Source organism: Acanthochromis polyacanthus, chromosome 7, assembly GCF_021347895.1.
Source record: "Acanthochromis polyacanthus isolate Apoly-LR-REF ecotype Palm Island chromosome 7, KAUST_Apoly_ChrSc, whole genome shotgun sequence".
Classification (NCBI taxonomy): domain Eukaryota; kingdom Metazoa; phylum Chordata; class Actinopteri; family Pomacentridae; genus Acanthochromis; species Acanthochromis polyacanthus.
Genome location: NC_067119.1, coordinates 42,617,913 through 42,632,298, shown reverse-complemented (window position 1 = coordinate 42,632,298; position 14,386 = coordinate 42,617,913). Strand labels below are relative to the sequence as shown.

At 42.1% G+C, this 14,386-nt stretch overlaps 1 protein-coding gene across 3 annotated transcripts in view; it reads left to right on the top strand.

Annotated features, from left to right (window-relative positions):
* The window catches only part of LOC110961329 (golgin subfamily A member 7-like), a 30,772-nt gene extending 20,393 nt beyond the window's left edge, over positions 1–10,379 (top strand). Inside the window, exons 4-6 of one of the 3 annotated variants that reach the window (XR_007943565.1) lie at positions 725–777; positions 1,355–1,395; positions 8,355–10,379. Coding sequence is in view for 2 of the 3 variants with exons in the window: in XM_022208908.2 (XP_022064600.1) it covers positions 725–766 (42 nt within the window). In the remaining variant the exon portion in view is untranslated. The remainder of the gene's footprint in view (positions 1–724; positions 778–1,354; positions 1,396–8,354) is intronic. The other 2 variants (XM_022208908.2, XM_022208909.2) reach the window with 2 other exon arrangements.
* The last annotated feature ends 4,007 nt before the right edge of the window (positions 10,380–14,386 follow it).

The window sequence follows — 14,386 nt, the reverse complement described above, 5'->3', positions numbered from 1 at the left end:
GTTGAATGCTGCACAAAGACAGACAAATAGTTAATGTGTAGAACCATCTGCTGGGCTTACATTGTGACCTATTGCTCAGTCCTGCTTGTGATATAAGTGCTCCTACGTTCCTCTATTACTGCATACAGTACCCATGAAAACGCTAATGCTAGCCAGAACTCCTGCTTTCTGTAACATTTGAGGGTGTTCAGTGTCAATGTTAGCCAGCCAAGCTAAGTAGCTTCTACCGCTAACGCTAATCATGGTGCACCCTCACCAGTTCAGACAGGTTGCTTCAGGTATCTAACCAGACTGTAGGCTTGTTGAAACAAATCAGCATACATTGGCTACTGGGCCACAACCATACTCTGTAGATACAAGATGGACGTTGTTTTGTGGGCAGCTATTTTGAAGCCTTGGGTTTTGCAATCGGTTGTCATCATCTTGGAAAGTGAGTGTAATGAGTGAATGGTGGATTAAACTGAGAAATCAGAGCCCTGGAAGGTCAGGGTTGCATCTCCAATCTATTGCGACGACATGCAGCGCCACCGCCAAGGGAAACACCGATTCAGGAGCGTGGCAGCAAGTTTTCTGTTTCAATAACATGTTAAGATAGCTTTTTTTCTGAAAATAGGAAAAATGTGCACAGTAGCTGCACTATCATTATGTTTGTTTACATGAACAGTGAGCAGAATTCAAGTTTAGCTTGAAATGAAAGACTTCACCTTGACTGAGCGCTATCCAGATTGAGGTGACCATCTTTGAAGACAGAAGCCTGACTAGATAAAAGCAAACACGGTGAGTCTCATCATGAATGTTTCAAACATAATGAGGATTTAAATGTTTTCACACATTTACTGCATGGCTATGAGGTATGGACAACAAAACAGAGATTTTAGAAGTGTACAGAATCATTTTCCCAGTGATGGAGTTAAAGAACAGCAGTAGAACTGGTTCGGTCTTTATGAGCCCTTCTGTCCATTGCTGTCATCCAGGATGCCTCCTCCACATTCAAAGAAAAGTCCCACATCAAAGTTGAAAGCTTTCCCATCTGTGAGTAATATCAGTTAACTGCTTTACCACCAGGAGGCCTGTTTCAGGAGCATTAGAGGATCATTCTGCTTACTTTATGACCTGACATTATGCAGTGCTTTGTTATGTATTTACTGAGGGATTTATGCACCTAGAGTTCACTGTCCAGGTCACAAACCAGACTGAGCAGCTGAACCCAGAGGAGAAGAAGTGTTTTCTCCTTTTAGTTACATGTCTTTAAGTAGCTGTAATCAAACAATTATCACATTTCAGTTAAAATATCCCATTTCCTTGTTTACTTTCCCGGCTGCTGGTTTTCTGCTGCATGTCATGTTGGAGGAAGTCTTTCTGATGTTACAAAGATGGACATTTGTCTGACTGAAGGTAAACTACAAACCTAATTAGGCAGCAAAGAATCCATCTGTAGAGTGTTATGAAACAGTCTCACCGCTACCCGAGAACACCTTATGTGACTGCATGCATATTTTACTTAATGAGCCACAGTCTGAGATGCGTATTTTTCCATTTTCGTATTGGTATTAATATTTCTTCTGTTTAATATTGTTGATGTGAGTGATTCCTCAATTGGGCTGCACAGTGGTTAGTGGTTAGCTCTGTCACCTCGCAGCTAGAAGATCCCGGTTCGTGTCCCTTCCTTCCTGGGATCTTCCTGCATGGAGTCTCCATGTTCTCCTGTACATGTGTGGCTTTTCTCCAGGTTCTCCAGCTTCCTCCCACAGTCCACAAACATGCTGAGGTTAACTGGTGATTCTAAACTGTCTGTAGGTGTGAATGTGATTGTTTGTCTCTATGTGTAGCCCTGTGACAGACTGTTACCTGTCCAGGTGAACCCTGCCTTCACCCTCAGTCAGCTGGAATAGACTCCACCTCCATGACCCTGATGATGGATGATGGATGGATGATAGATCGATGGATGGATGATAGATGGATTAATGATGGATGGATGAAAGATGGATGATGGATGGATGACGGATGGATGATGGATGGATGGATGGATGATTGATGGATGGATGATGGATGGATGATAGATGGATGATGTTACAAGGCTGTAACCAGCTGCTTTAGTGTAAAGAGTGCAACATTATAGCTAGGCAGCATTACGGAATCATGTTTTCTTCTGCGTTCCATGTGAAGAGCAGTGTGACAATGTGAGAAGATCTCAAAGAGCAGAGTAGTCCTCCAAGGCTGCTCAGTTGTATTATTTCAGAAGGCTGACATCTTTCACAAATCTGTGGATCCAGACTAAAAGCTGCATCACTGCCAAAAGCTTATCAGACAGACAGACAGACCATAACTCTGCCGAGGCTCCGCCTCCTTGGTAGAATAATAAAACCATGTCCACTTTGAATCATCAATTGACCTCCAGAATCACATACGGGACATAAAATGCAGAGCTTCTAAACATGTCCTTTCCCAGATTTTGTCCTTTGTTTTTATTTAGCTGGAAATTAAATCTTATGAAAACCAGAAAGTTACTGTTCATATACAGTGGTGGAAAAAAGGTTTCAGACAACCTTAAAATTTTACACAAATTTATGTAATAAATAATTATATAAATACTCAAGTATTATCATGAAATATTTGTGGAAAAATCTTTTTTGTGTTTCTAAAGGTGTAGCTGCATTAGACAGACACAAACAAATATAAATTATATTTTTCTTTATTGTTTACAAGGAAAACAAACAAACATAAACTCTTAACAGTTCTCCACATTGTCTGTACCAAGGTGAACAAATAACAGAGAATGTGTTCAACACTGATCAAAAATAAACCAATCATCACATCATCAGATTAGTATTTAGTACTCCTGCCATGCATCTCCAAACCATGATGCTGCCTCCACCGTGCATGGCAGTAGGTCCTGTCCATGCTGGAGATGATGCTTCTTGTGGTCTTCTGCAGCCTCACATTAGCAAGAAGAAGATGAAGCTGGAAACTGGACTCATCTGACCACAGAATCTTCTTCCACTTCCTGTCTGTCCAGTTCTTGGGGCTAACCTCTGTCTCTGATTGGTCAGGAGCTTCTGGACAGCTTGTAGGACCTTCAGCCATGATCTGAAGTCTGGTGGAACACTGGACACCAGTTTGGTTTGACCACTGCTGCTGAAGCTCCTGTGATGTCAGTCATTGGTCTTCCATGTGGATCAGGATGAGGTCATTTCTTGATGAAGGAACTCTTAGACGTCCAGATGTTGGTTTGTCTTCCAGCTGTTGGTTGGTCTGTATTTCTGCAGAGTGGATCCAGCTGCTGAAGGTCTGCATCTGCACTTCCTGGATATCTGGAGGCAGCTGGACCCTTCCTGGCTGAGAATCTGGATCTACAGGAGTGATTCCTGTGTTAGGTTCATTGTTTTCTTCATTTTTGTCTCTGAAGAACTTTCAAATGTGAGACTTTATACAAACACGAAATACGGCAACAAAAACTGTCTTAATAAAAAGCACGACCTTCATTAGTGGATCACTGGAACCAAAATGACCCAATACTCAACATTTCTGATGTATTTTTATAGAACCAATCAGTTTTAAGTTTTTAATGTCTTTTTAAAGAAGTTATTCAGTATTTTGGCTGTGACTGGACTAAAAAAGTCACACTTTAAGACCTAAGAGTGATTCTTAATGTGATATTTCACAAATTATGGACTGTCTGAAAGCTTTTTCCACCACTGTATGGCCTAAAATAAGAGAGTGCATCACTGAGAGGAGAAAACTTTGTGGTCCAACAAACAAAATATTCTCCTCTTCATTTTCCTTTTTGTGAAATTATCCCCATTAAGCATGTTCCCTCACAATTATCATTCCACTGCTCTCATTCCCTATCCAGCTCACTTTATTTTCTTAGAACCCTGAACCTTGTGGGACATCCCAGTAGATCGTGGACCGCAGATGGATTTCATATCGTTCTCTGGCAGCCGCCTCAACAACACACATCATCCCATAAATTGCTTCATTCTCCGTTACAGTAAATCCTTGTCTGTTTCTCTTGTGTACAGAATAGAAAAAGACAGGGAAGCTCATTTTGGATGTGTTGAGCCCAATCATACTGAAAAGTACTTTAAGAGGCTGGACAGGACCCAGCATGCACTGCAGCTCAGATGCCACCGTGAGGCAGAGACATCCTGTAGAACTCCACCAGATGATGTTGTGTTTGGCAGTGTTTCTGTGGCTGCTGAAACCATTGCCCTCCGACCGTATAGACGCATACAGAGATTCATCTTCTCATTTGAAATTCCTGCTGAGGGGCTCCATACATACACATGTCCTGCTGAGGAATGTAAGCCAGGACTTTTATAAGTAGCTGTTGATGGAGGATTGTGTTGGAGCTTTGCCACGGACCGGCAGAGTAAACCACAGCCAGCCATCACACTACAACACACAGTTTTTAAGCCTCTTTATCCTGCCAAGGTCTCTCCTCCTGTGTCTCCTCCAGGCTCAGACTGATGCATCTGTGTAGAAGAGCCCATCAGCCTTTTATTGGAGTCACATTGAGTCTCCATTAAGCTCTGCTACAGCTTCCTCTTTTACCACTTTATCTGAACAGATGTCTGCTACCAAACTGTCCTCATATATAATACCTTTAGTGGACTTTTTTTTTAAAGCAGATATTTTTCCAGGGAACAATGGATCACATGAACAGAGTCAGGACTCCAAAATCCTGACCTCAGGATGATACCTGCATGAATTTACTGTTACCCATAGCGAAGCGATTCCACAGCACAAACCTGCAACATCAAGAAACACACAGTAGAGGAACTGATGACGCCTGATGTAGGTTGTGTTGTAATCTCTTGATAAAGCAACAAATTAAATCATTTCACATATTTTGAAAGAAACTAGAATACAACCAGAGTGAATTACTGATCAGTTAGATGGTGTTAAATGAGAGTTAATGTGTGAACACTGTGTTTGTTTGCTGCATTGTTTCCCACATCACTAATATAGATAAACAGATAAAAACCAGACTAAACACTTATTACTGTCCCTGATTACCTTACCAAACTGATGGTGGAAAAAAGTTTGCTTTGTTTGACTTAAACTACCGTTCAGAAGTCTGGGGTCATCCAGATAATTCCATGTTTTCCAGTAAAACTCCCACTTCTATCCATGTGCTAACATAACTGCACAAGGGTTTTCTAATCATCAATGAGCCTTTCAGCACCATTAGCTAACGCAATGTAGCATTAGAACACAGGAGTGATGGTTGCTGGAAATGTTCCTCTGTACCCCTATGGAGATATTCCATTAAAAATCAGCTGTTTACAGCTACAATAGTCATTTAGCACATTAACTATGTCTACACTGGATTTATCATTCATTTAATGTTAACTTAATTGAAAAACTGCTTTTCTTTCAAAAAACAAAACAAAAAATCAAAAAACAAAAAAACAAAACTTTTCTAAGTGACCCCAGACTTCCAAGCAGTAGTGTGCATACAGTATTGGGGCATAATAGTGTTTAGAAGAAGAAAGAAGATACTACAAATTCTGGACTGCTTTAAAAATAATTAACAGGCATAGTGTTGCTGCAGCTTTGTAGTTTTCTATCAAGGTAGCTGCTAGAGGTACGGACCCGTAGCCTGTGGCCTACGGATACGGCACTTTCCATTTGCCAGTCAGATACGCGATATCTGGTCACGTGACTCCCGGTAGACACTAGAGGTACGGACCTGTAGCATCGGTACTACAGGTACGGACCCTAAACCTGACCCTCTAACTAACCCTAACCTTAACCTTTGCTTACCTTTCAACAGTTTGCAGTGGTTAGCAGCTTCTTGACTCGTGAGACTCGTGTACGGGTCCGTATCTGTCTGGCAAATGGAAAGTGCCGTATCCGTAGGCCACAGGCTACGGGTTCGGGTCCATATCTGTAGACACTACCTTCTATCAGTCCATCCATCATCAGGGTCATGGGGGTGGAGTCTATCCAGCTGACTGAGGGTAAAGACAGGGTTCACCTGGACAGGTAACAGTCCATCACAGGGCTACACATAGAGACAAACAATCACACTCACATTCACACCTACAGACAGTTTAGAATCACCAGTTAACCTCAGCATGTTTGTGGACTGTGGGAGGAAGCTGGAGAACCTGGAGAAAAGCCACACATGTACAGGAGAACATGGAGACTCCATGCAGGAAGATCCCAGGAAGGAAGGGACACGAACCGGGATCTTCTAGCTGTGAGGTGACAGAGCTAACCACTGAAAAACTGTGCAGCCCAGTTATTATCAGTACTTTTGAAAAGAAAAAGAGGAAAAGTTTCCTTCTTATTGGCCTCTGGCTGCTCCAGAACACATGAAGCCTTCCTTTCCATCCCCTCTCTTCCCTCTGTGGCTGGAGGCCCGGTAGATTTAGGCAGATTTAGGCAGATTTGCAGCAGGTTTAGCTGCTGGGAGCCTCCCAGGTGAAGCTGTGATGGATCAGCCTCTAGTGGGACATCCGCTGTGGAGAGAAACCACACTTGGCCCATCCTTGCTGCTGCTGAGCATCCATCCAGAGCAGATGGTGTTGGGTTGGTGTCCTGGCATCCCGTCTGAAGACATTCTGCTCCTGATAAGGTGTCGTTTGGCTCCATGTTCAGACTTGCTGTGAAGCTACAGAACGCACTCAGGAGAGTATTTAGTGTCAGCGGGGAGCTAAAGTGGAACTCATCATCAGTTTGTTGTTCTTTTCATTGTCTGAAAAGTGTTTTTATCGTCTGTTAGATTGCGTTTTACACGCCAAACTAAACGAGCTGTCGCTGTATGAAGAGCTGTTCTCACACTTGATTGTAGATCATCCATTAGCAGAGCGCTCTGTTTAAACTGGCTTAAATGTTCAGCCTGCTGTAGGAACAACAGGACAGACTGTACCTGCTTCTCATAACAAGGCTTTAACAAACCAAAGACTGATTACAGCCTGGAATGCAGCGTTTTGTGGTGAACGTGTGACAGACATGGTTTACTGCAGTATTTACTCTGTGGATGGATAAATGAAAGTAAATCCAACAACATCACTGTCAGTCAGCTCAGTGTGGGGGAAAACACAGCCAGGAAAGATCCAGGGAACTAAAATCAGTAGAAAGTTCTACCTTCTGATAATGTGTGTCTCAGCTAATTAACACGTTATCAGGTTAATGACCAGATTAATGTACAGAATTATTAGCGTCCGTTTAAATGTAGCTTTAAAAAGAACTGAGAGAAGAAAACAGCTGATGTGTCTGGAGAAGGTTCAAATGTAAGAAACTTGTTTCAAGGACAGTATGGGAATAAAAAAAGCTAAAATATTTAAGTAATTACTGAAACGCTGAAGTTTCTTTTACAGTGTGTGATGAAAGCAGGTGAAGTGTTCTGACACAGAAATGCTGTCTGTTAGCATGTTTAGCGTCTTCCTAATGACGTGAGAAACCACAGAAGAAGTTGTTCTTTCTGTTCTTCACAGAGTTCTTTGTTTTCCTGAGAACCATTTTTAGAATCAAAGCTGCAGAAGTGATTAAATTATCCAGATAGTTTCCACTGTTAGTGCTGAGTCATAAACCAGCTCTCATCCCTACTTAGCTTTTAGCTAACCGGGTTAGTAGCATGTGTTTAAATAAATGAAGCAGTTTCATTTAGAGGAGTAGCTACAGAGAACCCAGTTGTTCTGGGGCTGTATTCTGACCTTCATAGATGTTCCTACCACTGGAGGAGGAACAACACCAGGACAGGTGTTACTGAGAACTCAGAGAAGACAACAGGGAGCTGGAGTTACAGTCTGTAATCACTGAATGGTTGCATTATTAGTTTTTCATGAAGTTTTTTTTTTCGTCAGACTGGGCTGAATGTGGAACCTGGACTAGACAGAGTTTGAGTGTCCTGATCTAAAGGTTGCTCCAGGTGGTTGAACATCCTATAATAATGTGTCTGAGAGTTCATTTTGCATTTCTTTAATATCGATCACTTCACAGCTCCGTGTAATGACACAAACGATACACAAAACTGAATATAGCAAAACACAAAAAGACAGAAATAAGACAAAAATATGAGACAAACCACAAACGTCAGACAAAAACAAGACTAAATATTTCAAAAATGAGACAACAAAAGAACAATAAACAATACAGTATTTTACTTTCTGATCAGAACAACCTGTCAGGGTCTAGAAATGATTTTAAATTTATAGTTTTACTAATTTACAACCTGCAGTTAATGTCTTCTCTGGAATTTGTACACTTTGAGGGCCGGATTGGACCCTCTGGAGGACCACAGACCGTATGTTGGACACCCTGCTGCACAGGGGTTGTGGATGTGGGGTTTACTTGCTGTTGTTGTGAGGCTGATTTAATGACTGGTGTTGGTGTTTCCTCAGCAGAGCTGCAGCAGCGACACAAGCCTCCTCCAGACTGCATCCTGAACACTGCGACTCTACAATCCGTCTTTGTACCGACCATCCAGCGCATGTCCCCTCAGAGCATCCTGTGTTTCCTACCCAGGTTCTATTGTAGCTTTACTTGAGTTTTTTCTGTGTTTCGTTGGAGAGAAAACGATGTCTGGGATCGACTAATATTCCTCAAGCCATTGTAGTTTGGACTAAAAGTGATTTTTTAATTGTAGTATCTGTGGAATGGTCAACTTTTCTATATTCCTGTCCTTTGTAGACGCTCCTTTTTAAATAAAACTAAACTCACAGGGTACCGTGTTTGTATGAAGGAGCTCATGGTCAGCTTTAGGAGATGATTCTGGCTCTGAGGTTATCAGTGGGATCTCTGCATGCGCTGCCCCTTCACTTGTTGCTTTGGTCTTATTTTTGTATTTTTATCTCCTTCTCTGCCGGTTTGTTTGGTCGGTGGAACCTTTGATTTCCAGACGTTCCAATCAAACAGCCACTGATCTGAATATTAATGTACATCTTTTATTTCTGTGCATTGATTTGTTCTTTGCTTTAAACCAACCAAAGCTTGCTCTGCATTCAGCATGTCGTCCTGTCAGTGGAACAGTTCTTTCATTTGGAGTCTGTGCTGTGCTGAAGCTTTGGTGACTCGTGTCCAGTAATAATCTGTCTATTTACTGTGAGACTGCCTTTGACTGAAGTATTAAAGTGCTCTTGTTAGCTGTCAGTGCCTGGAAGGGCTTTAATGTTGCCTTTATGTAGGTCTGAAGGTCCGCTCACACCAGGATTACTGCGTTCACTCACAGCAGGACGGAAATCAGCACAAATGTTCCAGTTTACCTTTAGTGGTGTCTGAACGGACTCCTTTGACCAATAGCAGGCTGTGTTTAAAGCACCGATCTCTGAAGGATGGAGTCAGAGGAGAACAATGATGATCAGTCACCAGTTCAGCCTCTGCTGCTGGTTGGATGGATTAATTATGTTTATTAATGAGCAGCGTCATTTATCTGAGATGTTCCACAGCCGGTTTGGAAGGACAGATGTAGTGTCAGACTGAAACCACATGAAGCACAGATATGTGGATGTTAAACCTGTTAGAAAACATGGTTCCTGGTGCTAGCAGTGCTAACATTAGCCGCTCTTTATGACATCATTTAGACACTGTGATCCCGTTGGTTCTGAAAAGATAAGAAAGAAATGAAATCCATCCAGACTTGTTCTGTTATTAGACCAGACTACGTTTAAATGTCAGTTTAAGAGAGAGGAGAGTCACCTGGAACACCTGTCCTCATCATCCTACCTGCTTCTCCGTCCTTTTCTCTTTAACCTCCTCTAAATAAAAGAGGAATGCCGTGCAGACAGACTGCGGTTCAAGGGCCTCTGTCCAACATTAATGTTCAGAAAATACCAGAACCTGCAGTCAGAACCACAGGCTGTGTTCAGTTAATGTACAAAACTATTTCCATTTCCACAAATGAAAACACCACACACCATTTATTTAGCACAACTGGTGAGCACCGGCTCCTGGTGGAATAAAGACCAGTGGAGCTCTCTGTCTGCCTGGTTCTGGTAGACGTGTTCCATGTTGGGGAATAGAAGGACGGAACAGAAGCATCCAGAATCCATCCAGACCTAAAGTCCAACACAGATTGCTGCTGTCTGTCTCCTGGTGTGAGCAGACCTGACCAGGAGGATCCTGTCAGATCTTTGAACTTATTGTTGTTGAGGGGTTAGGGTTAGGAGAACCTCGGTACTGCTGCTGATGTGCTCTGACACATTAAACACATCTCCATGTAAAAGTCCTGATTTATGAATGCCATAATTAACCAATCAGCCGTTAGCTTGATTTCTGATTGTGTAAATTAAGTTTCATTTGACGTTTTCTTCAATGTTTTTGGTCTTCATTTGTCATTGAGCTTTTCTACGTTCTTTTTTCAGTTGAAATCCAGATGTGTTATTAATCTAAACCTTGTATGCCAATAAATGAAACATGTACATATTTTATCTCCTGCTGCCATTATTGTCTCATTTGGTTTGTTTTCATGTCAGTGTGGTTCATCTGGAGGAGTTCTCCTTCCTTCTAGGAGCAGCTTTCACTCAGTGCTCTTCTGCTTTATGGAATACAGACTGAAAACTTGGTGAAGAAAGAAAATGTGGATGAAATGGTTTGATTTGCCTTCTTAGGTTTAGTCTGAGTTACACTATCGTAGAAGTGACGTCATCCACCTTCAGTCACACCATTACGACCACTGACAGGTGAAGAACATCCATATCTCGTTCTAATCCAACGTTCTTCTGGGAAACCTTGAGTCCTGACATTCATGTGGATGTTTAACGTGTTCCACCACCTAAACACTGGAGGTCAACAACCCCCCCAACAGCAGGCCTTGATGCCATTTTCCACCCTCAGCAGGACAATGAACCCCGACACACCACAGAACCTGCTCAGGAGAACCCAGGAACACAACAGAGCTAAGCTGTTCTAGGTTCCAAACTCCCCAGATCTTGTTCTTACTGAGCCTCTGTGGGATGGTCCAGGATCAACCTGGTCTGGGTAGGTCCCTCTAGAATCCACAGGACATCCCCAGAGGTTCTGGTTCCATGAAAGACTGGGTCAGAGGAGTTTTAGCAGCCTGAAGTATTGGACAGGTGGTCATGATGTTCTACCTGATGGGAGAATGAAGGTTTGTCTCTCCTGATATCCTGCACTTCACTGCCTGCATCCACAATAAGCTCAGGAGTTCTTCAATATGGCCGACACCAGAACGCTGACTGAAGTGTGTGAAGAACAGAGCTCTTCATCATGATAGAAGAGTGTCTGACTTCTCTTAGAAGGACACAAGCTGGTTTTTATGACACCATGAAGGACGTGAATATGCTGCTCCGATGGCAGCAACATGGAGACCGCCTGCTAAACGCTGTAGTTCTGATCCATCATGGACTTAGAGCTGCTGACGCTCCGTGATGCAGACGCTCTGTCAGGCTGACGCTCTGTCTCTGGGTCCTCTGGCTATCAGGCTTGTTTCACTGCAGCACACAGCTCCTGGACCAGGCCGGGGGTTTGGAGGTCATACCTGAGCAGGTCTGCAGTGCGGTGGGATGTACTGTCCTGGGAAGGGAGCACCGTTGCCATGGTGATGGGCTTGGTCTGAAGCAGATAGGTTCATGTTAAAGTAACATCCACATGAATGATTCCCAGCAGAACACTGTTACTCATTTTTACCTTTAATATTTGATCTCAACCGTTGGTGTGAATGTGAGTGTGATTGTTTGTCTCTATGTGAACCCTGCCTTCACCCTCCGTCAGCTGGGACAGACTCCACCCCCCATGACCCTGATGAGGACTAAACAGTGTCCAGATGATGGATGGATGCTGTGGATATTTGGTCAACTAAAGCCCTGATTTTCTGTTTTAACTATTAAACTATTTCCAGCTGAAAGAGGCAAACTGATCTAACCACATAATTCTAGAAATCATAAACAGGAAATTAATCTTATGGAACTGGTCATGAGTTTTATCTTTGAATTAAGTTTCATTTTTTACATTCATTCAAATAAAGAACACAAATTCATAAAATGAAATGAGAGAAAATGTGGATTTGTTTGATTTATTTTCTATGCTGATGATTCAACAGCTGGAGCATCTGGAGGCTTCATTAGCAGCTACTGGATCACCACTGGAGCTTCTGACTGGACCACAGGAGTCCAGCAGCACTGATAGTCCAGACAGCTAAATCAGAGCTTTTCAAATGTATGTGGCACATTTACCTAAGTAATAATCAGCCTCTAAAAGAAAAAGAAAGAAGCCTCTGTAAGGATTTCTGCAGTCTGAGGAGGTTTCAGACATTTCAAACCTTATTGGCAGCATTCTAACAATCACTGCATTCCTCTTGATGTTGGCGCTCAGCGTCTGTTTTCATAAGACTTTTATTGTCACATTATGAGCGTGTTCCACCTCGTTACTGCCTGTTTGTTTTCTTATTTGACTCAGAAACCCGTGAAGCGTCCTGTTCTGCTCCACAGAATCCTGACTGTCAGATAGAACCTGACGTTTGTCTGTTTCTTCTCTCAGAAAACCCCGCCGTCACTTTTACCTCCCAGGATTCTGCTCATCGTCGTGTTTTGAAAATGCCGTGGCGTTCTGACAGAGAATATGGAAGTAATTTGATAAATTATCTTGGAAAAGATCTGTATTACAATGAATACTTTCTTTTACAACTCCTCTCCAATAAACCTTCAGCTGTGTAGCTCCAAACACTGAGTGAGACGGAGCAGGGTGACCCAGAGCTGCTTTCTCAGCTTAAAACCAGGCTGAAAAAACAGGACTTTAAGGACAAACTGTTAACGCTGATGAAGTTTTCTGTGAGCTCCACTGATGGTCCTCTCTGATGACCACAGATACAGAAAACATGATCACAGCTGTCAGAGGCCTGACAGAGCAGCAGAACATTTTAAAGCAAACATCTGGCACAGAGAGGAGTGAACCCTGGACCAGAACAGGAACACTCACTGCAAACGTGACAAACTAAAGCTGGAACACTGACGGAAAAAACACCAGAGACCAGTTTACGCAATATCACATCTAAAAGTGTGATAAATATGAAAGCTGCTTCAGTAAAAACAGTCTAAGTCAGAGGTGTCCAACATGAGGCCTGTGGTCCAAAAGTGGTCCTCCAGAGGGTCCAATCCGGCCCTCAAAGTGTAAAAACTACAGAGAAGACATTAACTGCAGATTGTAAATTAGTAAAACTATAAATTTAAACTAATTTCTAGACCATGACAAGTTGTTTGGATCAGAAAGTAAAATAGTAGATTGTTCTTTGTTCTTTTGTGTCTCATTTTTGTAACATTTTATCTTGTTTTTGTTGCGTTTTTGTCCGACTTTTGTTTTTCTCATGTTTTTGTAGCTTTTTGTCTGGCTTGTGTCGTTTGTCCATTTTTTTTGTCACATTGTGTCTCATTTTTGTAATATTTTGTCTTGTTTTGTTGCTTTTTTGTCTTCTTTTGTGGTTGTGATCCTCCAGTAAATCCTCTGCTTCAGCTCCAGGTGACTAAATGTTGTGTTCCTTTGTAGACACTCTGTGATCTGGAAGTTGTAATGAGGAAATGATAAACTGAGGATGAATGTTGGTGAAACTGAACTTATTTTTCTTCAGAAAGTTCAGGTTATTCATGATGTTTAGTAGAAAGATAATTCCTTAAACGTGAACATTTTCAGAATGTACTTTTTGCTCTAAACCAAAGGAACCATTATTAGTAGTGGTTATTTATAGTTTATCATGCTGTGGTTTTACTGGTTTTACTGGTCTGATCCTCTTCAGATCATACTGGGCTGAATGTTTAACCTGAACTAGAATCAGTTTGACTCTCCTGATCCACAGAATGTCAGAATGACCAACATTAAAACTATTCATTCACATTAACAGTATAATATGTTACTTTATACTAACTCTAGCTGAGTGATGGTACTACAGGGTCTAACTGGCAGTTTATTTCATCTGACTGATATTAAAGCTAACTGTTTGTTAGTAATAATTTAACTATGATTTTTTTGAAAGATAAAATAAGATGGAAGGAAATTTGGGCTACGTGATTCTTATTGCTTATATTTGTTTATTAACCTTATTTTTTTCTCATGGGCTGCACAGTGGACAGTGGTTAGCTCTGTCACCTCACAGCTAGAAGATCCCCGGTTCGTGTCCCTTCCTTCCTGGGATCTTCCTGCATGGAGTCTCCGTGTTCTCCTGTACATGTGTGGCTTTTCTCCAGGTTCTCCAGCTTCCTCCCACAGTCCACAAACATGCTGAGGTTAACTGGTGATTCTAAACTGTCTGTAGGTGTGAATGTGAGTGTTTGTCTCTATGTGTAGCCCTGTGACAGACTGTTACCTGTCCAGGTGAACCCTGCCTTCACCCTCAGTCGGCTGGGATAGACTCCACCCCCATGACCCTGATGATGGATGATGTTTATTCGTAGTAGTTTATCCATGGATGTTTTAGACAAAACTGGCT